The sequence below is a fragment of the Tachyglossus aculeatus genome, chromosome 10, assembly GCF_015852505.1.
Source record: "Tachyglossus aculeatus isolate mTacAcu1 chromosome 10, mTacAcu1.pri, whole genome shotgun sequence".
In the NCBI taxonomy this organism is placed as follows: Eukaryota; Metazoa; Chordata; class Mammalia; order Monotremata; family Tachyglossidae; genus Tachyglossus; species Tachyglossus aculeatus.
The window spans coordinates 54,353,498-54,380,711 of NC_052075.1; the positions used below are offsets into that span (position 1 = coordinate 54,353,498).

At 53.4% G+C, this 27,214-nt stretch overlaps 3 protein-coding genes across 5 annotated transcripts in view; 2 read left to right on the top strand and 1 right to left on the bottom strand.

Moving 5' to 3' along the window:
- The window catches only part of PFKM (phosphofructokinase, muscle), a 63,681-nt gene extending 54,644 nt beyond the window's left edge, over positions 1-9,037 (top strand). For all 3 annotated transcript variants that reach the window (XM_038752616.1, XM_038752615.1, XM_038752617.1), the window contains exons 19-23: positions 3,218-3,279; positions 5,007-5,118; positions 5,210-5,309; positions 7,258-7,363; positions 8,803-9,037. In XM_038752616.1, the coding sequence (XP_038608544.1) occupies positions 3,218-3,279; positions 5,007-5,118; positions 5,210-5,309; positions 7,258-7,363; positions 8,803-8,950 (528 nt within the window). In that variant the 3' untranslated portion in view covers positions 8,951-9,037. The remainder of the gene's footprint in view (positions 1-3,217; positions 3,280-5,006; positions 5,119-5,209; positions 5,310-7,257; positions 7,364-8,802) is intronic.
- A 6,016-nt stretch (positions 9,038-15,053) lies between these two features.
- On the top strand, positions 15,054-16,738 carry LOC119932917 (basic salivary proline-rich protein 1-like). Its single transcript, XM_038752042.1, has 2 exons — positions 15,054-16,605; positions 16,731-16,738. The coding sequence occupies exons 1-2, from the start codon at positions 15,054-15,056 to the stop codon at positions 16,736-16,738; spliced, it is 1,560 nt and encodes a 519-aa protein (XP_038607970.1).
- On the bottom strand, positions 16,731-26,603 carry ASB8 (ankyrin repeat and SOCS box containing 8). The gene is made up of 4 exons (XM_038752989.1): positions 26,520-26,603; positions 22,628-22,789; positions 19,416-19,520; positions 16,731-17,396 (listed from the first exon to the last, which is right to left on the bottom strand). Exons 2-4 carry the CDS (start codon positions 22,754-22,756, stop codon positions 16,815-16,817), a joined length of 816 nt encoding a protein of 271 aa, XP_038608917.1. The 5' UTR covers positions 22,757-22,789; positions 26,520-26,603; the 3' UTR covers positions 16,731-16,814.
- Between the last annotated feature and the right edge of the window lie 611 nt (positions 26,604-27,214).

Here is a 27,214-nt window from a genome sequence, read left to right on the forward strand (position 1 = left end):
CAACTTGGACTTCCCAAGCGCTTAGTACAGTGCTCTGCACACAGTAAGTGCTCAATAAATACGATTGATTGATTGATTGTTCTAAGCGCTTGGGGGGGGGGATACAAGGTGATCAAGTGGTCCTATGTAGGGCTCACAGTCTTAATCCCCGTTTTACAGATGGGGTCACTGAGGCTCGGAGAAGTGAAGTGACTTGCCCGAGGTCACACAGCAGACATGTGGCGGAGCCAGGATTCGAACCCATGACCTCTGACTCCCAAGCCCGGGCTCTTGAAAGACCTGGGTTCTCATCCCGGCTCCGCCACTTGTCAGCTGGGTGACTTTGGGCCAGTCACTTGACTTCTCTGGGCCTCATCTGTATAACGGGGATGAAGACTGTGAGCCCCCCATGGGACAACCTGATCACTTTGTAATAATAATAATAATGATGGCATTTGTTAAGCGCCTACTATGTGCAAAGCACTGTTCTAAGCGCTGGGGGGAAAATAATAATAATAATAATGATGGCATTTGTTAAGCGCCTACTATGTGCAAAGCACTGTTCTAAGCGCTGGGGGGGAAATAATAATAATAATGATGGCATTTGTTAAGCGCCTACTATGTGCAAAGCACTGTCCTAAGCGCTGGGGGGAAAATAATAATAATAATGATGGCATTTGTTAAGCGCCTACTATGTGCAAAGCACTGTTCTAAGCGCTGGGGGGGAAATAATAATAATGATGGCATTTGTTAAGTGCCTACTATGTGCAAAGCACTGTTCTAAGCGCTGGGGGGGAAATAATAATAATAATGATGGCATTTGTTAAGCACCTACTATGTGCAAAGCACTGTTCTAAGCGCTGGGGGGGAAATAATAATAATAATGATGGCATTTGTTAAGCGCCTACTATGTGCAAAGCACTGTTCTAAGCGCTGGGGGGGATACAAGGTGATCAGGTTGTCCCACGTGGGGCTCGCAGTCTTCATCCCCAGTTTACAGATGAGGGAACTGAGGCTCCGAGAAGTGAATAACTTGCCCAAGGTCACACAGCAGTGGATTCGAACCCATGACCTCTGACTCCCAAGCCCGGGCTCTTTCCACTGAGCCACGCTGCTTCTCCTGAATCTACCCCTTGGTAGACCTCGGGCAAGTCACTTCACTGGGCCTCAGTTTCCTCATCTGTATAACGGGGATGAAGACTGGGAGCCCCCATGGGACAACCTGATCACTCTGTAATAATAATAACAATGATGGCATTTGTTAAGCGCCTACTATGTGCAAAGCACTGTTCTAAGCGCTGGGGGAGGTGACAAGGTGATCAGGTTGTCCCACGTGGGGCTCGCAGTCTTCATCCCCATTTTACAGATGAGGGAACTGAGGCTCCGAGAAGTGAAGTGACCTGCCCAAGGTCACACAGCAGTGGATTCGAACCCATGACCTCTGACTCCCAAGCCCGGGCTCTTTCCACTGAGCCACGCTGCTTCTCCTGAATCTACCCCTTGGTAGACCTCGGGCAAGTCACTTCACTGGGCCTCAGTTTCCTCATCTGTATAACGGGGATGAAGACTGTGAGCCCCCCGTGGGACAACCTGATCACTTTGTAATAATAATAACAATGATGGCATTTGTTAAGTGCCTACTATGTGCAAAGCACTGTTCTAAGCGCTGGGGGGGAAATAATAACAATAATGATGGTATTTGTTAAGCGCCTACTATGCGCAAAGCACTGTTCTAAGCGCTGGGGGGGGATACAGGGTGATCAGGTTGTCCCACGTGGGGCTCGCAGTCTTCATCCCCAGTTTACAGATGAGGGAACTGAGGCTCCGAGAAGTGAAGTGACTTGCCCAAGGTCACACAGCAGCGGATTCGAACCCATGACCTCTGACTCCCAAGCTCGCGCTCTTTCCACTGAGCCACGCTGCTTCTCCTGAATCTACCCCTTGGTAGACCTCGGGCAAGTCACTGCAGCGTGGCTCAGTGGGAAAGAGCCCGGGCTTTGGAGTCAGCGGTCATGGGTTCAAATCCCAGCTCCTCCAATTGTCAGCTGGGTGACTTTGGGTAAGTCACTTCACTTCTCTGGGCCTCAGTTACCTCATCTGTAAAATGGGGATTAAGACTGTGAGCCCCACGTGGGACAACTTGATCACCTAGTAACCTCCCCGGCGCTTAGAACAGTGCTTTGCCCATAGTAAGTGCTTAATAAATGCTATTATTATTATTATTATTATTATTCTCTGGGCCTCAGTTCCCTCATTTGTAAAATGGGGATGAAGACTGTGAGCCCCACGTGGGACAACTTGATCACCTAGTAACCTCCCCGGCGCTTAGAACAGTGCTTTGCACATAGTAAGCGCTTAATAAATGCTACTACTACTATTATTATTATTATTGTTATTATTATTATTATTCTCTGGGCCTCAGTTCCCTCATTTGTAAAATGGGGATTAAGACTGTGAGCCCCACGTGGGACAACTTGATCACCTAGTGACCTCCCCGGCGCTTAGAACAGTGCTTTGCACATAGTAAGCGCTTAATAAATGCTATTATTATTATTATTATTGTTATTATTATTGTTATTATAATTATTATTCTCTGGGCCTCAGTTCCCTCATCTGTAAAATGGGGATGAAGACTGTGAGCCCCCCGGGGGACAGCCTGATCACCTTGTCACCTCCCCAGCGCTTAGAACAGTGCTTTGCACATAGTAAGTGCTTAATAAATGCTATTATTATTATTATTATTGTTGTTATTATTATCATTATTCTCTGGGCCTCAGTTCCCTCATCTGTAAAATGGGGGTGAAGACTGTGAGCCCCCCGTGGGACAACCTCATCACCTTGTAACCTCCCCGGTGCTTAGAACAGTGATTTGCCCATAGTAAGCGCTTAATAAATGCTATTATTATTATTATTATTATTCTCTGGGCCTCAGTTCCCTCATCTGTAAAATGGGGATGAAGACTGTGAGCCCCCCGTGGGACAACCTGATCACCTTGTCACCTCCCCAGCGCTTAGAACAGTGCTTTGCACGTAGTAAGCGCTTGATAAATGCCATCATCATCATCATCATTATTATTAGGTATATAGTAAGCGCTTAACAAGTACCACCATTATCGTGCTTATCATGTCGCTCATGTTTGGAGTTCTAATTTGGGCGGCTCCAGGGTGACCTCTGAATTAATTGCGCCCTGGTCCGGAGGGGCCCCCCGAACCCCGAATCCGGCCCTGTCCCCACCAGGTGAACGTGGAGCACCTGGTGCAGAAGATGAAGACGACGGTGAAGAGGGGCCTAGTCCTGAGGTAAAAACGCGCACCCTTCCAGCGTGGCTGGAGAAGCAGCCTGGCGGTCGTGGGTTCGAATCCCGCCCCCCCCCCCCTCACTTGGCAGCTGGGTGACTTTGGGCAAGTCGCTTCACTTCTCCGGGCCTCAGTTCCCTCATCTGTCAAATGGGGATGAAGACTGGGAGCCCCCCGTGGGACAACCTGATCACCTTGTCACCTCCCCAGCGCTTAGAACAGTGCTTGGCACGTAGTAAGCGCTTAATAAGTGCCATCATCATCATTATTATTATTTCGCCCACCTCTGGGCTGAGAGAAATCAGGCCGCGGGGAGACCCGAAGCCGAGGGTCCTTCTAGACTGGGAGCCCGGTGTTGGGGAAGGCAGCGTGGCTCAGTGGAAAGAGCCCGGGCTTTGGAGTCAGAGGTCGTGGGTTCGAATCCCGACTCCACCACAAGTCTGCTGTGTGACCTTGGGCAAGTCACTTCACTTCTCTGAGCCTCAGTTCCCTCATCTGTAAAAATGGGGATTAAGACTGTGAGCCCCACGTGGGACACCTTGATCACACTGTATCCCCCCCAGCGCTTAGAACAGTGCTTTGCACATAGTAAGTGCTTAACAAATGCCATTATTATTATTATTATTATTATTATTATTATTATATGTTGCCAACTTGGACTTCCCAAGCGCTTAGTCCAGTGCTCTGCACACAGTAAGCGCTCAATAAATTAGGGAAGCAGCGTGGCTCAGTGGAAAGAGCCCGGGCTTTGGAGTCAGAGGTCATCGGCTCAAATCCCGGCTCCTCCACTTGTCAGCTGTGTGACTTTGGGCAAGTCACTTCACTTCTCTGGGCCTCAGTTCCCTCATCTGTAAAATGGGGATTAAGACTGGGAGCCCCACGTGGGCCAACCTGATCACTCAACTCCCCAGTGCTTAGAACAGTGCTTTGCACATAGTAAGTGCTTAATAAATGCCATTATTATTATTATTATTAATAATAATAATAAATACGATTGATTGATTAATTGATTGAGGGGGAGATACCATCAGCATCTCATACCATCATGGAAAGAGCCCGGGCTTTAGAGTCAGAGGTCATGGGTTCAAATCCCGGCTCCGCCAGCTGTCAGCTGGGTGACCTGGGGCAAGTCACTTCTCTGGGCCTCAGTGACCTCATCTGTAAAATGGGGATGAAGACTGTGAGCCCCCCGTGGGACAAGCTGATCCCCTTGTAACCCCCCCAGCGCTTAGAATAGTGCTTCGCACATAGTAAGCGCTTAATAAATGCCATCACTATTATTATTATTATTATTATTATTACGGGTCAGGAGCCGGAACTCAGCATGGCGGGTGAGAGGGGGCAAGAAGTGAACCGGCCTGGGAGACCCCCCCACATATACCCCAAGGTTGGGGGGAGAGGAGGGAAGAGAGGCAGGGGGAAGGGTCGACGTCGTCCTTAAACGACGACGCTGCTCAGTGGAAAGAGCCCGGGCTTTGGAGTCAGAGGTCACGGGTTCAAATCCCGGCTCCGCCAACTGTCAGCTGTGTGACTTTGGGCAAGTCACTTCACTTCTCTGGGCCTCAGTGACCTCATCTGTCAAATGGGGATTGACTGTGAGCCCTCCGAGGGACAACCTGATCACTCTGTAGCCTCTCCAGTGCTTAGAACAGTGTTTTGCACATTGAAAGCGCTTAATAAATGCCATCATTATTATTATTATTCCCTCCGCTGCACGCTCCGCCGGGCAGGAACGAGAAATGCAGTGAGAACTACACGACCGATTTCATCTTCAACCTGTACTCGGAGGAAGGGAAGGGCATCTTCGACAGCCGGAAGAACGTGCTGGGGCACATGCAGCAGGTACAGGGACCAGGGCGGCCCCCCAGCTCCCAGGCCCCAGGGAGAGGAGCCCCCCACTTCCCCGGGTAACCCGGCCGTCTGTCTCCCGCAGGGGGGAAGCCCCACGCCCTTCGACCGCAACTTTGGCACCAAGATGGGCGCCAAGGCGGTGGCCTGGATCACCGGCAAGATCAAGGAGTGTACCCGCCACGGTACGGGCCGCACCGGGAAGGGGGAGGGATTGCTAGGGGGTGGGATTGCTACGGGGTGGGATTGGTAGGGGGTCGATTGCTAGAGGGTGGGATTGGTAGGAGGTGGGATGCTAGGGGGTGGGATTGCTGGGGGTGGGATTGCTAGAGGGGGGGATTGGTAGGGGGTGGGATTGCTAGAGGGTGGGACTGCTGGGGGTGGGATGCTAGAGGGTGGGATTGCTGGGGGTGGGATGCTAGAGGGTGGGATTGCTAGAGGATGGGATTGGTAGGAGGTGGGATGCTAGAGGGTGGGATTGCTAGAGGATGGGATTGGTAGGAGGTGGGATGCTAGAGGGTGGGATTGGTAGGAGGTGGGATGCTAGAGGGTGGGATTGGTAGGGGTGGGATTGCTAGAGGGTGGGATTGGTAGGAGGTGGGATGCTAGAGGGTGGGATTGCTAGAGGGTGGGATTGGTAGGGGGTGGGATTGCTAGAGGGTGGGACTGCTGGGGGTGGGATGCTAGAGGGTGGGATTGCTGGGGGTGGGATGCTAGAGGGTGGGATTGCTAGAGGATAGGATTGGTAGGAGGTGGGATGCTAGAGGATGGGATTGGTAGGAGGTGGGATGCTAGAGGGTGGGATTGGTAGGGGTGGGATTGCTAGAGGGTGGGATTGGTAGGAGGTGGGATGCTAGAGGGTGGGATTGCTGGGGGTGGGATGCTAGAGGGTGGGATTGGTAAGGGATGGGATGCTAGAGGGTGGGATTGCTAGAGGGTGGGATTGGTAGGGGGTGGGATTGCTAGAAGGTAGGACTGGTAGGAGGTGGGATGCTAGAGGGTGGGACTGCTGGGGGTGGGATGCTAGAGGGTGGGATTGGTAGGAGGTGGGATGCTAGAGGGTGGGATTGGTAGGAGGTGGGATGCTAGAGGGTGGGATTGGTAGGGGGTGGGATGCTAGAGGGTGGGACTGCTGGGGGTGGGATGCTAGACGGTGGGATTGGTAGGGGGTGGGATTGTCAGAGGGTGGGATTGGTAGGGGGTGGGATGCTAGAGGGTGGGATTGGTAGGGGGTGGGATGCTAGAGGGTGGGATTGGTAGGGGGTGGGATGCTAGAGGGTGGGATTGGTAGGGGGTGGGATTGTCAGAGGGTGGGATTGGTAGGGGGTGGGATGCTAGAGGGTGGGATTGCTGGGGGTGGGATGCTAGAGGGTGGGATTGCTGGGGGTGGGATGCTAGAGGGTGGGATTGGTAGGGGGTGGGATTGCTAGAGGGTGGGATTGGTAGGAGGTGGGATGCTAGAGGGTGGGATTGGTATAGATTGGTATAGATTGGTATAGTCCAAGTTGTATCATCCTCAATCGTATTTATTGAGCACTTACTGTGTGCAGAGCACTGTACTAAGCGCTTGGGAAGTCCAAGTTGGCAACATATGGAGACGGTCCCTACCCAACAGCGGGCTCACAGTCTAGAAGACAGTCCAAGTTGTCTCTACCTCTGCGCTTTCCTTCAGTCGTATTTATTGAGCGCTTACTGTGTGCAGAGCACTGGACTAAGCGCTTGGGAAGTCCAAGTTGGCAACATATGGAGATGGTCCCTACCCAACAGCGGGCTCACAGTCTAGAAGATAGTCCAAGTTGTCTCTACCTCAGCGCATTCCTTCAATCATATTTCTTGAGCGCTTACTGTGTGCAGAGCACTGGACTAAGCGCTTGGGAAGTCCAAGCTGGCAACATATATGAATATGAAGACTGTGAGCCCATTGTTGGGTAGGGACCGTCTCTATATGTTGCCAACTTGGACTTCCCAAGCGCTTAGTCCAGTGCTGTGCACATAGTAAGCGCTGAATAAATACGATTGATGATGATGAAGGAATGACTAGGGGGTGGGACGGCTGGGGGGGGGAGGTGGTTGGGGTCTCCGAGCATCAGGGCGTGGAGCCCGGGGTGACGGGCGCCCCTGTGCCACTCCCAGGGCGGATCTTTGCCAACGCGGCGGACTCGGCCTGCATGCTGGGCATGAGAAAGAGAAGCCTGGTCTTCCAGCCCCTCACCGAGCTGAAGGAGCAGACCGATTTCCAGTGAGACCCCCCTCCCCGGCCCACCCCCACCTCACACCCCCCTGGCCCAGACTCGGCCCACCCCCACCTCAGCCCCTTCGGGCCCGAACTCGGCCCCCGCCCTGCTCTGCTCCCCACCCCAGGCTGCCCCCAGCATCATCAGCATCATCATAATTGGCATTTGTTAAGCGCTGACTATGTGCCAAGCACTGTTCTAAGTGCTGGGGAGGGTACAGGGTGATCAGGTTGTCCCACGGGGGGCTCCCAGTCTTCATCCCCAGTTTACAGATGAGGGAACTGAGGCCCAGAGAAGTGAAGTGACTTGCCCAAGATCACACAGCTGACATAATAATAATAACAATAATAATAATAATAATGGCATTTATTAAGCGCTTACTATGTGCAAAGCACTGTTCTAAGCGCTGGGGAGGATACAGAGTGATCAGGTTGTCCCACGGGGGGCTCCCAGTCTTCATCCCCATTTTCCAGATGAGGGAACTGAGGCCCAGAGAAGTGACTTGCCCAAGATCACACAGCTGACATAATAATGATAATGGCATTTATTAAGCGCTTACTCTGTGCAAAGCACTGCTCTAAGCGCTGGGGAGGATACAGGGTGATCAGGGTGTCCCACGGGGGGCTCCCTGTCTTCATCCCCATTTTCCAGATGAGGGAACTGAGACCCAGAGAAGTGACTTGCCCAAGATCACACAGCTGACATAATAATGATAATGGCATTTATTAAGCGCTTACTCTGTGCAAAGCACTGCTCTAAGCGCTGGGGAGGATACAGGGTGATCAGGGTGTCCCACGGGGGGCTCCCTGTCTTCATCCCCATTTTCCAGATGAGGGAACTGAGGCCCAGAGAAGTGACTTGCCCAAGATCACACAGCTGACATAATAATAATAATGGCATTTATTAAGCGCTTACTCTGTGCAAAGCACTGCTCTAAGCGCTGGGGAGGTTACAGGGTGATCAGGTTGTCCCACGGGGGGCTCCCAGTCTTCATCCCCATTTTCCAGATGAGGGAACGGAGGCACGGGGAAGTGAAGTGACTTGCCCAAGATCACACAGCTGACATAATAATGATAATGGCATTTATTAAGCGCTTACTCTGTGCAAAGCACTGTTCTAAGCTCTGGCATGTGGTGGAGTCGGGATTTGAACCCATGACCTGACTCCAAAGCCCGGGCTCTTTCCACTGAGCCAAGACAACCGTCAGTGCCCCCCTCCCCAGGAGGCCTCCTTATAATAATAATAATAATAATAATAATAATGGCATTTATTAAGCGCTTACTCTGTGCAAAGCACTGTTCTAAGCGCTGGGGAGGTTACAAGGTGTCCCACGGGGGCCTCCCAGCCAGTTGTCAGCTCCCCACTCCCCAGACGACCCCCAGCGCCCCTCGCGAGTCGGGCCCCGACCCCTGACCTCTGACCCCGGCTCCGGCGGGCCCGCCAGGCACCGCATCCCCAAGGAGCAGTGGTGGCTGCGGCTGCGGCCCATCCTCAAGATCCTGGCCAAGTACGAGATCGACCTGGACACCACCGACCACGCGCACCTGGAGCACATCACCCAGAAGCGGGTGTCGGCCGAGACCAGCTTCTGAGCGCCCACCGGCCCCCGGGCCCCGGGCCGGACCCTCGCCCGCCGCCCCTTCGCGTGCTCGGGAATGCGGGATCCCGTTGTGTGTCGCCCCGCCGCCCCGCCAGACACGTGGGCTAATAAAAGCCGGTCACAGTCGCCCTGCCGTCAGATGCCTCGGGCCCACGGGGAGCCCCCTCTACCCCCCGCCCCCGGACTCCGGGGATCAAGGCCTCAATCAATCAATCAATCAATCAATCGTATTTATTGAGCGCTTACTATGTGCAGAGCACTGGACTAAGCGCTTGGGAAATCCAAGTCGGCAACATCTAGAGACAGTCCCTACCCACCAGTGGGCTCACAGTCTAAAAGTCTATTACTATTACTAATATTACTATTACTACTATTACAGTCTATTACTCTATTTATTTATTATTACTCTATTTATTTATTCATTTATTTATTTTACTTGTTACTCTCTTTATTTATTCATTTATTTATTTTACTTGTACATTTCTATCCTACTTATTTTATTTTGTTGGTATGTTTGGTTCTGTTCTCTGTCTCCCCCTTTTAGACTGTGAGCCCACTGTTGGGTAGGGACTGTCTCTATGTGATGCCAATTTGTACTTCCCAAGCGAGAAGCAGCGTGGCTCATTGGAAAGAGCACGGGCTTTGGAGTCAGAGGTCATGGGTTCGAATTCCGGCTCGGCCACATGTCTGCTGCGTGACCTTGGGCAAGTCACCTAACTTCTCTGAGCCTCAGTTCCCTCATCTGTAAAATGGGGATTAAGACTGTGAGCCCCACGTGGGACAACTTGCTCACCTTGTATCCCCCCCAGCGCTTAGAACAGTGCTCTGCACATAGTAAGCGCTTAACAAATGCCATCATTATTATTATTAGTAGTAGTAGTAGTACAGTGCTCTGCACATAGTAAGCGCTCAATAAATACGATTGATTGATTGATTGATAAAAGGACAGGGGACGGAAAAATAAGAATAATATTTATTCTTATTTTAAGAATAAATATCATTTAAAAATAATATTTAAGCACGCACTTTGTGCCAAGCACCGCTCTGAGCGCTGGAGTAAGAATTATATTAATAATTTCCCAACAAGCTGCAGCGTGGATTCTGAGCCCTCAAGAAGCAGCAGGCCCCAGCGGGCCCTCAGGGGCAGGGCAAAGGAAAAAACAAAACACCTCAGGTAAGTCACTTAACCTCTCTGGGCCTCAGTTTCCTCAGCTGTAAAATGGGGATGCCGCTTTTCCCTCCTACTTAGGCTGTGAGCCCATATGGGACAGGAGCTGTGTACGACCTAATTAACTTGTTTCTACCCAAGCAGTTAGAACGGTGTTTGACACATAGTAAGCGCTTAATTATCGTTATTATTATCAGGTGCCATCGCGTCGTTTCTGATTCATTGCGTCCCTAGAGATATATTTACTGCAGAATGTGCTGTATTCTGCTATAATCCGTAACCCTGCTAACGGTTCTTCCGTTACCGTTGTTACGGTTTCTATCCATCTAGCTGCCTGTCTGCCTCTTCCGTGTTTTCCCTGGACTTTTCCTAGCATTAGCGTCTTCTCCAGGGAATTAGTCCTCCTGATTATGTGTCCAAAATAAGTCATTTGACCTTCCAGAGACCTGGGATCTTCCAAAGGCCTTTATATCCCGGGATCGATAATCGATAATAAAGGAATCAGTAGTCAAGAAATACGCCGAAGATTAATGTTAGGAAGATCTGCTACGAAGAGGCTGGAAAACGTCATGAAATGTGCTGATGTAACAATTGTACTTCCCAAGCGCTTAGTCCAGTGCTCTGCACACAGTAAGCGCTCAATAAATACGATTGAATGAATAATAATAATGATGATGGCATTTGTTAAGCGCTTACTATGTGCTCAGCGGGACGTACAACGTAATCAGGTTGTCCCTCATGGGGCTCCCAGTCTTTATCCCCATTTTCCAGATGAGGGAACTGAGGCCCAGAGAAGTGACTTGCCCAAAGTCACCCAGCTGACAAGTGGCGGAGCTGGGATTAATAATGATAATAATAATAATGATAATGGCATTTGTTAAGCGCTTACTATGTGCAAAGCACTGTTCTAAGCGCTGGGCGGGGGATACAGTGTGATCAAGTTGTCCCACGTGGGGCTCCCAGTCTTCATCCCCATTTTTACAGATGAGGGAACGGAGGCTCAGAGAAGTGAAGTGACTTGCCCAAGGTCACACAGCAGACTTGGGGTGGAGCCGGGATTCGAACCCATGACCTCTGACTCCAAAGCCCGGGCTCTTTCCACTGAGCCGCGCTGCTTCTCATTATTAATAATAATAATGATGACGGCATTTATTAAGCGCTTACTATGTGCACAGCAGGACGTACAAAGTAATCAGGTTGTCCCGCATGGGGCTCCCAGTCTTCATCCCCATTTTCCAGATGAGGTAACTGAGGCCCAGAGAAGTGAAGTGACTTGCCCAAAGTCACCCAGCTGACAAGTGGCGGAGCCGGGATTAATAACAAAAATAATAATAATAATATTTTTGCACTTTGTGCCAAGCACTGCTCTGAGCGCTGGAGTAATAATAATAAAGATGACGGCATTTATTAAGCGCTTACTATGTGCACAGCAGGACGTACAAAGTAATCAGGTTGTCCCGCATGGGGCTCCCAGTCTTCATCCCCGTTTTACAGATGAGGTAACTGAGGCCCAGAGAAGTGAAGTGACTTGCCCAAAGTCACCCAGCTGACAAGTGGCGGAGCCGGGATTAATAACAAAAATAATAATAATAATATTTAAGCACTTACTTTGTGCCAAGCACTGCTCTGAGCGCTGGAGTAATAATAATAAAGATGATGGCATTTATTAAGCGCTTACTATGTGCACAGCAGGACGTACAAAGTAATCAGGTTGTCCCGCATGGGGCTCCCAGTCTTCATCCCCGTTTTACAGATGAGGGAACTGAGGCCCAGAGATGTGAAGTGACTTGCCCAAAGTCACCCAGCTGACAAGTGGCGGAGCCGGGATTAATAACAACAATAATAATAATAATAATAATCATATTTAACCACTTACTTTGTGCCAAGCACTGCTCTGAGCGCTGGAGTAATAATAATAACGATGATGGCATTTATTAAGCGCTTACTACGTGCACAGCAGGACGTACAAAGTAATCAGGTTGTCCCGCATGGGGCTCCCAGTCTTCATCCCCGTTTTACAGATGAGGGAACTGAGGCCCGGAGATGTGAAGTGACTTGCCCAAAGTCACCCAGCTGACAAGTGGCGGAGCTGGGATTAATAACAAAAACAGTAATAATCATATTTAACCACTTACTTTGTGCCAAGCACTGCTCTGAGCGCTGGAGTAATAATAATAATAATAATAATGATGACGGCATTTATTAAGCGCTTACCATGTACACATTGATTGATTGAGGCCCAGAGAAGTTAAGCGACTTGCCCAAAGTCACGCAGCTGACAACAGGCGGATGATACCCAAATCTACATCTCCAGCCCTGATCTGTCTCCCTCTCTGCAGTCTCGCCATTCCCTACTTGGATGTCCTCCGGTCACCTCAAACAGAACCCCTCATCGTCCCACCCAAACCCCGGCCTCTCCCGGATTTTTCCATCGCCGTGGACGGTGCCACCACCCTTCCCGTCTCCGGAGCCCGCAACCTCGGGATTCTCCATGCCTCCTCTTTCTCATTCAACCCACATAACTCAATCCATCACTAAATCCCGTCGGCCTGACCCGCGCATCTCCAAAATCCGCACTTTCCTCTCCAACCAAACTGCCACCGCGTTAATCCAAGCACTCGTCCTAACCTGCCTCGGTTACTGGATCACTGACCTCCCTAACTCCTGCCTCTCCCCCTTCCAGCCCATACTTCACTCCGTTTTCTACATCATCATCATCATCAATCGTATTTATTGAGCGCTTACTGTGTGCAGAGCACTGGACTAAGCGCTCGGGATGTACAAATTGGCAACACATGGAGACGGTCCCTACCCAACAGTGGGATCACAGTCTAAAAGGGGCGGGGGGGACTTGTCTGCTGGGTGACCGTGGACCGGTCATTTCACTTCCCTGGGCCTCATTCCCTCATATCTGTAAGGAGAGGATGAAGACTGGGAGCCTAACATGGGACAAGGACTGTGTCCAATCCGATTAGCCTGTACCTATCCCAGCACTTAGTACAGTGCTTGGCACCTAGTAGGTGCTTAACAGGTTCTTAAAAAAAATACCAGTGCTCACGGGCCGGGGGAAAGAGTTAGGGGGTGGGGATGCCTGAGTCCCCCCAACCGTCACCCCCGGCAAAGAAGGAGGGGAGGCCGGGGGCCTTGAGAGCAGGCTGCAGCTGGGCTCCGGGATCCGATCCCGACTCCACCAATTGTCAGCTGTGTGACCTTGGACAGGTCACTTAACTTCTACAAAAACGATCCGGACGATCCTCAAGAAACTCCGGTGGTTTTCCATCTACCTCCCCACGTAACAGGAACTCCTCACCGTTGGCTTTAAAGCAGTCACCTCATCTCCCTCCTCTCCTACTACAGCCCGGCCGGCAGACTTTGCACATCCTTCCTCTGGCCCCGAAGGCCCTCCCTCTGCGTATCCGATAGACAATTACTCTCCCCCAGCCTTACTGAAGAATAATAATGATGGCACTTGTTAAGCGCTTACTCTGTGCCGAGCACTGTTCTAAGCGCTGGGGAGGACACAAGGTGATCAGGTTGTCCAATGTGGGGCTCACAGCCTTATTAATCCCCATTTTCCAGATGAGGGAACCGAGGTCCAGAGAAGTCAAGTGACTTGCCCAAAGTCACCCAGCTGACAAGCGGTGGGGCCGGGATTCAAACCCATGACCTCTGACTCCCAAGCCCGGGCTCTTTCCACTGAGCCAAGCTCATCTCTTGACTCCTTGAAGACACATCTCCCCTAAGAGGCCTGCCCTGGCTAAGCCCTCATTTCCTCTTTTCCCACTCCTTTCTGCGTCACCCTCACTTATTAATAATAATGGTATTTGTTAAGCGCTTACTATGTGCAAAGCACTGTTCTAAGCGCTGGGGAGGTTACAAGGTGATCGGGTTGTCCCACGGGGGGCTCACAGTCTTAATCCCCATTTTCCAGATGAGGGAACTGAGGCCTGGAGAAGTGAAGTGACTTGCCCAAAGTCACCCAGCTGACAGTTGGCAGAGCCGGGATTGGAACCCATGACCTCTGACTCCAAAGCCCGGGCTCTTTCCACCGAGCCACACTTTCACCACTGAACCGCCCCCAGCCCACAGCACTTATGTACATCCCCGTAATTTATTTCCATTAATGTCTGTCTCCCCCCTAGACTGTAAACGTGTTGTGGGCAGGGAATATATAATAATGATGGCATTTGTTAAGCGCTTACTATGTGCACAGCACTGTTCTAAGCACTGGGGAGGTGACAAGCTGATCAGGATGTCCCACGGGGGCTCCCAGTCTTCACCCCCATTTTCCAGGGGAGGGAACTGAGGCCCGGAGAAGTGAAGTGACTTGCCCAAAGTCACCCAGCTGACAGTTGGCAGAGCCGGGATTGGAACCCATGACCTCTGACTCCAAGCCCGGGCTCTTTCCACCGAGCCACACTTTCACCACTGAACGCCCCCCCAGCCCCCAGCATGTATGTACATACCCGTAATTTATTTCCATCAATGTCTGTCTCCCCCCTAGACTGTAAACGTGTTGTGGGCAGGGAATATATAATAATGATGGCATTTGTTAAGCGCTTACTATGTGCACAGCACTGTTCTAAGTGCTTGGGAGGTGACAAGCTGATCAGGATGTCCCAGTCTTAATCCCCATTTTCCAGAGGAGGGAACTGAGGCCCAGAGAAGTGAAGTGACTTGCCCAGAGTCACACAGCTGACAACTGGTGGAGCCGGGACTTGAACCCGTGACCTCTGACTCCAAAGCCCGGGCTCTTTCCACTGAGCCCGGCTGCTCCTCCATATATTGTCGTGTCGTGCTTTCCCTTAGTACAGTGCCCTGCACACAGTGAGCGCTCAGGAAACGCAACCGGTTGACCGGGACGGGTCCCAGGCCCCGTCTCTCGCCCTCCGACCTCCCAATCCCCTCCCGGCCCCCCGAAAACAGGATGCTTTGCGGTTGCTCTGCAACTATTTATTACTTTGCTACAGTGGGCCAAACGAAACCACACGGCCGGCCTCTCCGCCGGGTCCCTCTCCCTCCGGGCTCGTCCCCGCGTCGGCCCCCGGGCCCCGGGGGCATCCCGATTTGTAGTTTGGCCCCCCACAACGCACACACCTGCAGTCTCGGCGACGGTCCCAGTGCTGACCGGGCTGAAGCGCAACTCGCGAAAACTCCACGGCAACGCGCGCGACACCGCAAACCGGCCGTCGGGCCCCGGGGGACGCCGCTCGGTTCTGGGGTCCCTGGCTCCCGGTCCCTCGGGCAACCTTCCTTCTCCGCCTGGCCCCCCGAGGTGCTCCACGGGGAGGAGAGGGGACGGGGGACACGCTCGACGGGAAACGGCAACGGAGGCCCGGTCGGTGCCGGGGCGGGCCGGCCGGGGACGGATCCCGCCCCCCTTCCACCGACGGTGCTCATCCGGGCGTTGGGGTCGCAGAGGGGTCACCTCCTGGGGCCGCGAGGAGGTCGCCCTCCGATCCCCAAGGTTGCTGAGCGGTCACCCCCCGGGGCCCCAGGGTGCTGGAGAGGGGCCCCAGGGTGCTGGAGTGGGGGTCCCCGGCCCCCGGGGCTGCAGAGAGGTCACTCTCCGGCCCCCGGGGCCGTGGAGAGGCCGCCCTCCGACCCCCAGGGCTGCAGAGAGGTCACTCTCTGGCCCCCGGGGCCGCGGAGAGGTTGCCCTCCGACCCCCAGGGCTGCAGGAGAGTCATGCTCCCGGCCCCCCGGGCCCGTGGAGAGGTTGCCCTCTGACCCCCAGTCGCCCCCGAGCCCCCAGGAAGGTCGTTCCCCGGCCCCACCGACGGTGCTCATCTGGGCGTTGGGGTCGCAGAGGGTCACCTCCTGGGGCCGTGAGGAGGTTGCCCTCCGATCTCCAAGGTTGCCGAGCGGTCACCCCCCGGGGCCCCAGGGTGCTGGAGAGGGGCCCCAGGGTGCTGGAGAGGGGGTCCCCGGCCCCCGGGGCTGCAGAGAGGTCACTCTCTGGCCCCCGGGGCCTTGGAGAGGCCGCCCTCTGACCCCTGGGGCTGCAGAGAGGTCACTCTCCGGCCCCCGGGGCCGCGGAGAGGCCGCCCTCCGACCCCCGGGGCTGCAGAGAGGTCACTCTCCGGCCCCGGGGGCCGCGGAGAGGCCGCCCTCCGACCCCCGGGGCTGCAGAGAGGTCACTCTCCGGCCCCCGGGGCCGCGGAGAGGCCGCCCTCCGACCCCCGGGGCTGCAGAGAGGTCACTCTCCGGCCCCCGGGGCCGCGGAGAGGCCGCCCTCCGACCCCCGGGGCTGCAGAGAGGTCACTCTCCGGCCCCCGGGGCCGCGGAGAGGCCGCCCTCCGACCCCCGGGGCTGCAGAGAGGTCACTCTCCGGCCCCCGGGGCCGCGGAGAGGCCGCCCTCCGACCCCCGGGGCTGCAGAGAGGTCACTCTCCGGCCCCGGGGGCCGCGGAGAGGCCGCCCTCCGACCCCCAGGGCTGCAGGAGGGTCCCGCTCCCGGCCCCCCGGGGCTGCGGAGAGGTTGCCCTCTGACCCCCGGTCGCCCCCGAGCCCCCAGGAAGGTCGTTCCCCGGCCCCACGGGCGGCAGAGGGGTCGCCCCCGGGCCCGCACGGAGACCCCCCCCCGCCTCCCTCCGCCCCCCGAGATGGGTAGAGGTCACCCCCCGGCCCTCGGGGCCGCAGAGAGGTCGCGGCCGGGCGGCGGGGAGGGGCGGCCCCGGCGGGCCGGGCTACTCCAGCAGGAGCAGGTAGCCCTTCAGGGCCTCGGGCAGCGGCAGCCCCTTGACGGCATCGGGCAGGAAGCGGAGGCCCAGGGCGCGGCGGGCGGCGTAGCGCGCCAGGGCCTTGAGCGGGGCCGGCTGGGAGCGGAGCCCGGCCGGCTCCCGCGGCTCCGGCCGGGCGGCCGCCCGGCGCAGCAGGTCCAGGCAGGCCTCCTCCTTGGCCGTCCCCGGGCCCCGCGCCAGCAGGGCCGCCAGGCGCGAGGCGGGCGTCTGGCCCCGCAGGTTGACCGCCCGCGCCTCGGCCCCGAAGTCCAGCAGGACGCTGACGCTCTCCAGGTTGCCCTTCGTGGCGGCCCAGCTGAGCGGCGTGTCCCGGTTGGAGTCCCGGGCGTCGGCGGCCGCCCCGTTCTCCAGGAGGGCCCGGGCGCAGTCCGCGTGGTTCTTGAAGGCCGCCCAGTGCAGGGGGGTGTCCCGGTTGCCGTCCGGCGCGTTGGGGTCCGCCCCGTACTCCAGCAGGACCTCCACGCAGGCCTCGTCCTTCTCCGCCGCGTAGTGGAGGGCCGTCCGGCTGTACCCGTCCAGCGCGTTCACCTGCGGGGTTTGCGGGCGGGGTTGGCGGGGCCGTGGCGGGGGGTCTTTTCCCCTCCCCTGCGGCTTACTTGGACGCCCACCTCCCCTTCCAGGAGGTCGTGGCCTTTGCTAAGCGCTCGCTACGCGCTGAGCACCGGGGCGCAGCCTCCGCGGGGCGGCTTCGTGGAAAAGGCCCGGGCTTGGGGGGCCAAGGGCGCGGGTTCTAACCTTGCCTCCGCCACTTATAATAATAATCAATCGTATCTATTGAGCGCTTACTACGCGCAGAGCACTGTACTAAGCGCTTGGGAAGTCCAAGCTGGCGACGCATGGTCCCTACCCAACAGTGGGCTCACAGTCTAATAATGACGCCGGTATTCGTTTTTGTATTTGCCACTTATAATAATAATCAATCGTATTTATTGAGCACTTACTATGTGCAGAGCACTGTACTAAGCGCTTGGGAAGTCCAAGATGGCGACACATGGAGACGGTCCCTACCCAACAGTGGGCTCACAGTCTAATAATGATGCCGGTATTTGTTTTTGTACTTGCCACTTATAACGGCATTTATTAAGCGCTATGTGCAAAGCACTGTTCTAATAATAATAATAATAATAATAATGATGGCATTTATGAAGCGCTTACTATGTGCAAAGCACTGCTCTAATAATAATAATAATAATGATGGCATTTATGAAGCGCTTACTATGTGCAAAGCACTGTTCTAATAATAATAATAATAATGATGATGATGATGGCATTTATTAAGCGCTTACTATGTGCAAAGCACTGTTCTAATAATAGTAATAATAATAATGATGGCATTTATGAAGCGCTTACTATGTGCAAAGCACTGTTCTAATAATAATAAGAATAATAATGATGGCATTTATGAAGCGCTTACTATGTGCAAAGCACTGTCTAATAATAATAAGAATAATAATGATGGCATTTATGAAGCGCTTACTATGTGCAAAGCACTGTTCTAATAATAGTAATAATAATAATGATGGCATTTATCAAGCGCTCACTATGTGCAAAGCACTGTTCTAATAATAATAATAATGATGGCATTTATGAAGCGCTTACTATGTGCAAAGCACTGTTCTAATAATAGCAATAATAATAATGACGGCATTTATGAAGCGCTTACTATGTGCAGAGCACTGTTCTAATAATAGCAATAATAATAATGATGGCATTTATGAAGCGCTTACTATGTGCAAAGCACTGTTCTAATAATAGTAATAATAATAATGATGGCATTTATGAAGCGCTTACTATGTGCAAAGCACTGTTCTAATAATAGTAATGGCATTTATGAAGCGCTTACGATGTGCAAAGCACCGCTCTAAGCGCTGGGGACGTTACAAGCTGATCAGGTTGTCCCACCAAAGGCTCACAGTCCTCATCCCCATTTTACAGATGAGGCAACTGTGGCCCAGAGAAGTGAAGTGACTTGCCCAGAGTCACACGGCTAAGTGGCGGAGCCACGATTCGAACCCACGACCTCGGACTCCAAAGCCGGGGCTCTTCCCACTGAGCCCACCTTCCGCCCTCTAGACCCCGAGCCCGCCGTCGGGTAGGGCCCGTCTCTCCATGTTGCCAACTCGGGCTTCCCAAGCGCTCCGTGCGGTGCTCTGCGCACAGTAAGCGCTCGATAAACACGACCGAATCATCATCAATCGTTTTTATTGAGCGCCTACTATGCGCAGAGCACTGGACTAAGCGCTTGAACGAATGACTGCTGGCTCCTGCTGCGTTGTCATCTCCCAACCGGGATTTTTGTGCGTTTGGGTGGACGCGGTCTCTCGGTGGGCTACTTTAATGACCTCTTCCCCCTCCGGACCGCGAGCTCAGCAAGGGCCGCGACCACTCTCCCGAGCGCTTCGGACGGCGCGGCTCCCTTTATCGTCATCGTCAATCGTGCTTATTGAGCGCTTACTGTGTGCAGAGCGCTGGGCTAAGCGCTTGGGAAGGACAGACCGGCAACATCTAGAGACGGTCCCGGCCCGCCGGCGGGCTCCCCCCGCTTACCTCGGCCCCCTTTTCGAGGAGCAGCTCCACGCAGTCGGCGTCCGACACCATGCAGGCGCAGTGCAGCGGCTTCAGGGTGCCGTGGGTACAGTTCACGTCGGCTCCCTGGGGGGGCACAGGGCACAACCCGCCTCAGCGGGGGCACGGGGGGCACCGGGAGGAGAGGCGCGGCCCCGGAGAGCGGCGAGGGGAGGGCTCCCACCTCATCCCGCGCGCCCGGGAATGCCGGGAGAGGGGTCGGAAAGCTGAGGCCTGGCACACGCCGGCTCCGCGGGAGGGGGAAACCGAGACGGTCTCGGACGCTGGCCTTCAACTGCTCCCCCCGCCACGGCCGATTCGGTTCCACGGCCTGTGCGGCCCGTTCAGTCGTATTTATTGAGCGCTTACCGCGCACTGGACTAGGCGCTTGGGGAGTCCCAAGTTGGCAACATCTAGAGACGGTCCCTGCCCGACAGCGGGCTCGCGGTCTAGAAGGATGGGGGGACAGAGAACGAAACTTGGCAACATCTAGAGACGGTCCCCACCCGACAGCAGGCTCATGGTCTAGGAGGGGGAGACGGAGAACAAAACATATTAACAAAATAAAATGAACGGAATAAATAAGTCCAAATAAAATAGAGTAATAAATCCGTACAAACGTATATACATCTATACAGGTGCTGTGCGGAGGGGAAGGAGGTAAGGTTTGTTAGTATGTTTGGTTTTGTTCTCTGCCTCCCCCTTCTAGACTGTGAGCCCACTGTTGGGTCGGGACTGTCTCTAGATGTTGCCAATTTGGACTTCCCAAGCGCTTAGTACAGTGCTCTGCAAACAGTAAGCGCTCAATAAATACAATTGATGATGATGATGGGGAGGGGGCTCAGTGTGGGAAGGCCTCCCGGAGGAGGTGAGCTCTCAGTAGGGCTTTGAAGGGAGGAAGAGAGCCAGCTTGGCGGATGGGCGGACGGTCTCCGTTGCCGACTTGTACTTTCCCAAGCGCTTAGTACAGTGCTCTGCACACAGCAAGCGCTCAGTAAGTACGACTGAATGAAGGAATGAAGGAATCTTCCTGAGGAGGGACCATCTATGTTGCCGAATTTAGACAGTCTTTTAGACTGTGAGCCCACCTTTTAGACTGTGAGCCCACTGTTGGGTAGGGACTGTCTCTATACGTTGCCAACTTGGACTTGCCAAGCGCTTAGTACAGTGCTCTGCACACAGTAAGTGCTCCATAAATACGATTGATGATGATGATGATGATGGGGAGGGGGCTCAGTGTGGGAAGGCCTCCCAGAGGAGGTGAGCTCTCAGTAGGGCTTTGAAGGGAGGAAGAGAGCGAGCTTGGCGGGTGGGCGGACGGTCTCCGTTGCTGACTTGTACTTTCCCAAGCGCTTAGTACAGTGCTCTGCACACAGCAAGCACTCAATAAGTACGACTGAATGAAGGAATGAAGGAATCTTCCTGAGGAGGGACCGTCTCTGTTGCCGAATTTAGACAGTCTTTTAGACTGTGAGCCCGCCTTTTAGACTGTGAGCCCACTGTTGGGTAGGGACTGTCTCTATACGTTGCCAACTTGTACTTGCCAAGCGCTTAGTCCAGTGCTCTGCACACAGTAAGCGCTCAATAAATACGATTGATGATGATGATGGGGAGGGGGCTCAGTGTGGGAAGGCCTCCCGGAGGAGGTGAGCTCTCAGTAGGGCTTTGAAGGGAGGAAGAGAGCCAGCTTGGCGGATGGGCGGACGGTCTCCGTTGCCGACTTGTACTTTCCCAAGCGCTTAGTACAGTGCTCTGCACACAGTAAGCACTCAGTAAGTACGACTGAATGAAGGAATGAAGGAATCTTCCTGAGGAGGGACCGTCTCTGTTGCCGAATTTAGACAGTTTTTTAGACTGTGAGCCCACCTTTTAGACTGTGAGCCCACTGTTGGGTAGGGACTGTCTCTATATGTTGCCAACTTGGACTTGCCAAGCGCTTAGTACAGTGCTCTGCACACAGTAAGCGCTCAATAAATACGACTGATGATTGATGATGACGAATTGTACTTTCCAAGAGCTTGGTACAGTGCTCTGCACACAGTAGGCGCTCCATCAATATGAATGAATGAATGGATGGATGAATGAATGAATAATAATAATAATGATGGCATTTATTGAGTGCTTACTATGTGCAAAGCACTGTTCTAAGCACTGGGGAGGTGACAAGGTGATGAGGTTGTCCCACCAGGGGCTCACAGTCTTCATCCCCAATTTACAGATGAGGGAACTGACGAATGAATGGATGGATGGATGGATGGATGTATACATGTATATATGTTTGTACATATTTATTACTCTATTTATTTTACTTGTACATATTTATCCTATTTATTTTATTTTGTTAATATGTTTTGTTTTGTTGTCTGTCTCCCCCCTTCTAGACTGTGAGCCCGCTAGTGTCGGGTAGGGACCGGCTCTGGATGTCGCCAACTTGGACTTCCCAAGCGCTTAGTCCAGTGCTCTGCACACAGTAAGCGCTCAATCAATACGACTGAATGCCATCCCCCTCATCTTACCTCCTTCCCTTCCCCACAGCACCTGCATATATGTATATAAGTTTGTACATATTTATTACTCTATTTATTTTACTTGTACATATCTATTCTATTTATTTTATTTTGTTAGTATGTTTGGTTTTGTTCTCTGTCTCTCCCTTTTAGACTGTGAGCCCGCTGTTGGGTAGGGACTGTCTCTATGTGTTGCCAACTTGGACTTCCCAAGCGCTTAGTCCAGTGCTCTGCACACAGTAAGCGCTCAATAAATACGATTGATTGATTGATTGAATGAATGACTGTGGGGAGGGAGGGCATTCCGGGCCAGGGGGTTGACGGCGGGACGGGCGAGAACGAGGCCCGGTGAGGAGATTAGCGGCGGCAGAGGAGCGGAGGGTGCGGGCTGGGCCGGAGAAGGACAGAAGGGAGGTGAGGTAGTAGTCTTTTAGACTGTGAGCCCACTGTTGGGTAGGGACCGTCTCTATATGTTGCCAATTTGTACTTCCCAAGCGCTTAGTCCAGTGCTCTGCACACAGGAAGCGCTCAATAAATACGATTGATGATGATGATGAGGGGGCGAGGGGATGGACAGCCTTGAAGCCGCGGCTGAGGGGGCCCAGGCTGCCCCGGGGTGGTCTCGGTTGCCAAGGAGGAGCGGGCGGGCGAGGGAGGGCCTCTGGGGAGGGGGCACGGCACCCTCACCGCCCGGATCAGGTCCTCCACTCTGTCGTGCGGGAAGGAGCGGATGGCCGTGATGGTCCGGATCAGCCGCTCCGACAGGGAGTACTTGCTCTGGATGCTCTGCATGATGTACCACATGCTGGAACTCATCGGGGCCTCGGCGGGGTCACATACTCCAACGGCCTGGAACCGAGACGCGGTCTGACGGCGTTACCCGCCCGGGATCACCAGCGCTTACGACAGTGCTCCGCGCACAGGAAGCGCTTAACCGATACCATCATTATTATTACCTCCCTCCCGTTTACACCGTGAGCCCCACGTTGGGTTTTTTCTTGTGGCATCTGTTCCTCGTTCTACTGTGGGATCGGAACGACAGTGCTCCGCACACAGGAAGCGCTTAACCGATACCATCATTATTATTACCTCCCTCCCGTTTACACCGTGAGCCCCACGTTGGGTTTTTTCTTGTGGCATTTGTTCCTCGTTCTAATGTGTGCCAAGCACTGTACTAAGCGCTGGGGTATGTACAAACAATATATGTGTTTGTACATATTTATTACTCTATTTATTTTACTTGTACACTGAGCCCCTTCCTTCCTCTCCCCCTCGTCCCCCCATCTTACCTCCTTCCCTTCCCCACAGCACCTGTATATATGTCTGTACATATTTATTACTCTATTTATTTATTTTATTTGTACATATTTATTCTATTTATTTTATTTTGTTAGTATGTTTGGTTTGGTTCTCTGTCTCCCCCTTTTAGACTGTGAGCCCACTGTTGGGTAGGGACTGTATATGTTGCCAACCTGTCCTTCCCAAGCGCTTAGTCCAGTGCTCTGCACACAGTAAGCGCTCAATAAATACGATTGATGATGATGATACAGGGTCGGACCCAGACCTTTTAATAATAATAATAATGATGGTGGTATTTGTTAATAATAATAATAATGGCATTTAAGCGCTTACTATGTGCAAAGCACTGTTCTAAGCGCTGGGGGGGATACAAGTTGATCAGGTTGTCCCGCGTGGGGCTCACAGTCATCCTCCCCATTTTACAGATGAGGGAACTGAGGCGCCGAGAAGTGAAATGACTTGCCCAGCGTCACACAGCAGACATGCGGCGGAGCCGGGATTCGAACCCATGACCTCCGACTCCAAAGCCCGGGCTCTTTCCACTGAGCCACGCTGCTTCTCAAGCACTTACTATGTGTGAAAAGCAGCGTGGCTCAGTGGAAGGAGCACAGGCTTTGGAGTTGGAGATCATGGGTTCAAATCCCAGCTCTGCCAATTGCCCTCTGTGTGACTTTGGGCAAATCACTTCACTTCTCTGAGGCCTCAGTTCCCTCATCTGTAAAATGGGGATTAAGATTGTGAGCCTCCCGTGGGACAACCTGATCACCTTGTAACCTCCCCAGTGCTTAGAACAGTGCTTTGCACGTAGTAAGCGCTTAATAAATGCCATTATTATTATTGTTATTACTATGTGCAAAGCACTGTTCTAAGCACTGGGGAGGTTACAAGGTGATAATAATAATAATAATAATCACAATCATAATTGTGGGATTTGTTAAATGCTTACTATGTCCCAGTCACTGAACTAAGCACTGGGGTAGAGAAGCAGCGTGGCTTGGTGGAAAGAACCCGGGCTTGGGAGTCAGAGGTCGTGGGTTCTAATCCCAGCTCCGCCACTTATCGGCTGGGTGACTTTGGGCAGGTCACTTGACTTCTCTGGGCCTCAGTTACCTCATCTGGAAAATGGGGATAAAGACTGTGAGCCCCCCGTGGGACAACCTGATCACCTTGTACCCTTCCCAGTGCTTAGAACAGTGCTTGGCACATAGTAAGCGCTTAACAGATAACATCATCATTATTATTATTATTACTATACAAGGTGGGGCACAGTCCTTGTAATAATAATAATAACAGTGGGATTTTTTTAGATGCCTACTATGTGCCAGGTACTGTACTAAGCACTAGGTTACCTCAGTTACCTCAGTTCCCTCATCTGTAAAATGGGGATGAAGACGGTGAGCCCCCCGTGGGATAACCTGATCACCTTGTAACCTCCCCAGCGCTTAGAACAGTGCTTTGCACATAGTAAGCGCTTAATAAATGCCATTATTATTACTATTATACAAAAAGTGATTGGGTTGGATACAGTCCGTCCCCCGTCGGGCTCACAGTCCCTCTCCCCAGTTTACAGGTGAGGTAACTGACGCCAAGAGGAGTGAAGTGACTTGCCCGAGGTCATACAGCAGACAAGTTGCGGAGGCAGAATTAGAACCCAGGTCCTTCTGACCTCTGGCCCTGAGGTCTGTCCACTGGGCCGCACAGCTTCTCTTGTCCCATATGGAAAAATGGACCTGTTTTGTATCTACCCCAGCCCTTAAAAATAATAATGATGGCATTTATTAAGCGCTTACTATGTGCAAAGCACTATTCTAAGCACCGGGGAGGTTACAAGGTGATCAGGTTGTCCCACAAAGGGCTCACGGCCTTCATCCCCATTTTCCAGATGAGGCAACTGAGGCCCAGAGAAGTGAAGTGTCTTGCCCAAAGTCACCCAGCTGACAGAGAAGCAGTGTGGCTCAGTGGAAAGAGCCCGGGGTTTGGAGTCAGAGGTCATGGGTTCGAATCCCGGCTCTGCCCCTTGTCAGCTGGGTGACTTTGGGCAAGTCACTTCACTTCTCTGGGCCTCAGTTCCCTCATCTGTCAAATGAGGATGAAGACTGTGAGCCCCACGGGGGATAACCTGATCACCCTGTAACCTCCCCAGCGCTTAGAACAGTGCTTTGCACATAGTAAGCGCTTAATAAATGCCATCATCATTATTATTATTAACTGGAGGGGCCGGGATTTGAACCCCTGACCTCGGACTCCAAAGCCCGGGCTCTTTCCACTGAGCCGCGTTGCTTCTCTACCCAACAGCCGGCTCACAGTTTGAACCCATTTATTTATTTATTTGTTTATTTATTTATTCGTCTTTATTGAGCGCTTACTGCGTGGAGGGCACTGTACTAAGCAATATAAATCCCAAGCCCGTCCTCTTTCGGCTGCTTGTCTGCCTCTCTATGTTGCCAACTTGGACTTCCCAAGCGCTTAGTCCAGTGCTCTGCACACAGTAAGCGCTCAAGGCCCTGCTGAGAGCTCACCTCCTCCAGGAGGCCTTCCCAGACTGAGCCCCTTGCTTCCTCTCCCCCTCGTCCCCCTTTCCATCCCCTCCATCTTACCTTCTTCCCTTCCCTACAGCACCTGTATATATATATATATATATATATATATATATATATATATCTGTACATATTTATTACTCTATTTATTTATTTATTTATTTTACTTGTACCTACCTATCCTATTTATTTTATTTTGTTAGTATGTTTGGTTCTCTGTCTCCCCCTTCTAGACGGTGAGCCCACTGTTGGGTAGGGACTGTCTCTATGTGTTGCCAATTTGTACTTCCCAAGCGCTTAGTACAGTGCTCTGCACATAGTAAGCGCTCAATAAATACGATTGATGATGATGATATGTCTGTACATATTTATTACTCTACTTATTTATTTATTTTACTTGTTCATATCTATTCTATTTATTTTATTTTGTTAGTATGTTTGGTTTTGTTCTCTGTCTCCCCCTTTTAGACTGTGAGCCCACTGTTGGGTAGGGACTGTCTCTATATGTTGCCAATTTGGACTTCCCAAGCGCTTAGTACAGTGCTCTGCACAGAGTAAGCGCTCAATAAATACGATTGATGATGATGATGAAATACCATTGATTGATTGATTAACCCCGACTAGGCCTGGGCCGCTTAGAGGTGACCTTCCCGGAGGCCGGGGGATGGCCGGGATGACCCCTCCCAAGTCCCGGCATGCCCCGCGGGCGCCTCGGCGGCCGCCCGGAAGAAAGGGGGACTCACCGACTCTCCGTACAAACCGGGGGGGGGGGCGGAAGCGGCTCCCGAACCGGAAACCGCTCACCGGAAGTGACCCTCACCCTCCGCCCGCCACCGGTCCCACGCCAGTGCGCCTGCGCAGAACGGGGAGTCGGCGGGAGGGAGGGGGCTCGGCGCCTGCGCAGATACGTCCGGACGACCGGGGGCGTGCTGCGCCTGCGCAGAACGGGGAGTCGGCGGGAGGGAGGGGGCTCGGCGCCTGCGCAGATACGTCCGGACGACCGGGGGCGTGCTGCGCCTGCGCAGAACTGGGTGCCCGGAGGAGGGGGTGGGCTCGGCGCCTGCGCAGACACGTCCTCACGGCGGTGGGCCTGCTGCGCCTGCGCAGAACTGGGTGCCCGGAGGGGGGGTGGGCTCGGCGCCTGCGCAGACACTTCCGCACGACCAGGGACGTGCTGCGCCTGCGCAGAACCGGGAGTCGGGGAGAGGGAGGGGGCTCAGCGCCTGCGCAAAAGTGGGTGCCGGGGGGGGGGGGGGGGGGGACTCGGCGCCTGCGCAGATACGTCCGGACGACCGGGGGCCGTGCTGCGCCTGAGCAGAACTGGGTGCCCGGAGAGGGAGGTGGGGCTCGGCGCCTGCGCAGACACGTCCGCACGGCGGTGGGCCTGCTGCGCCTGCGCAGAACTGGGTGCCCGGAGGGGGGGTGGGCTCGGCGCCTG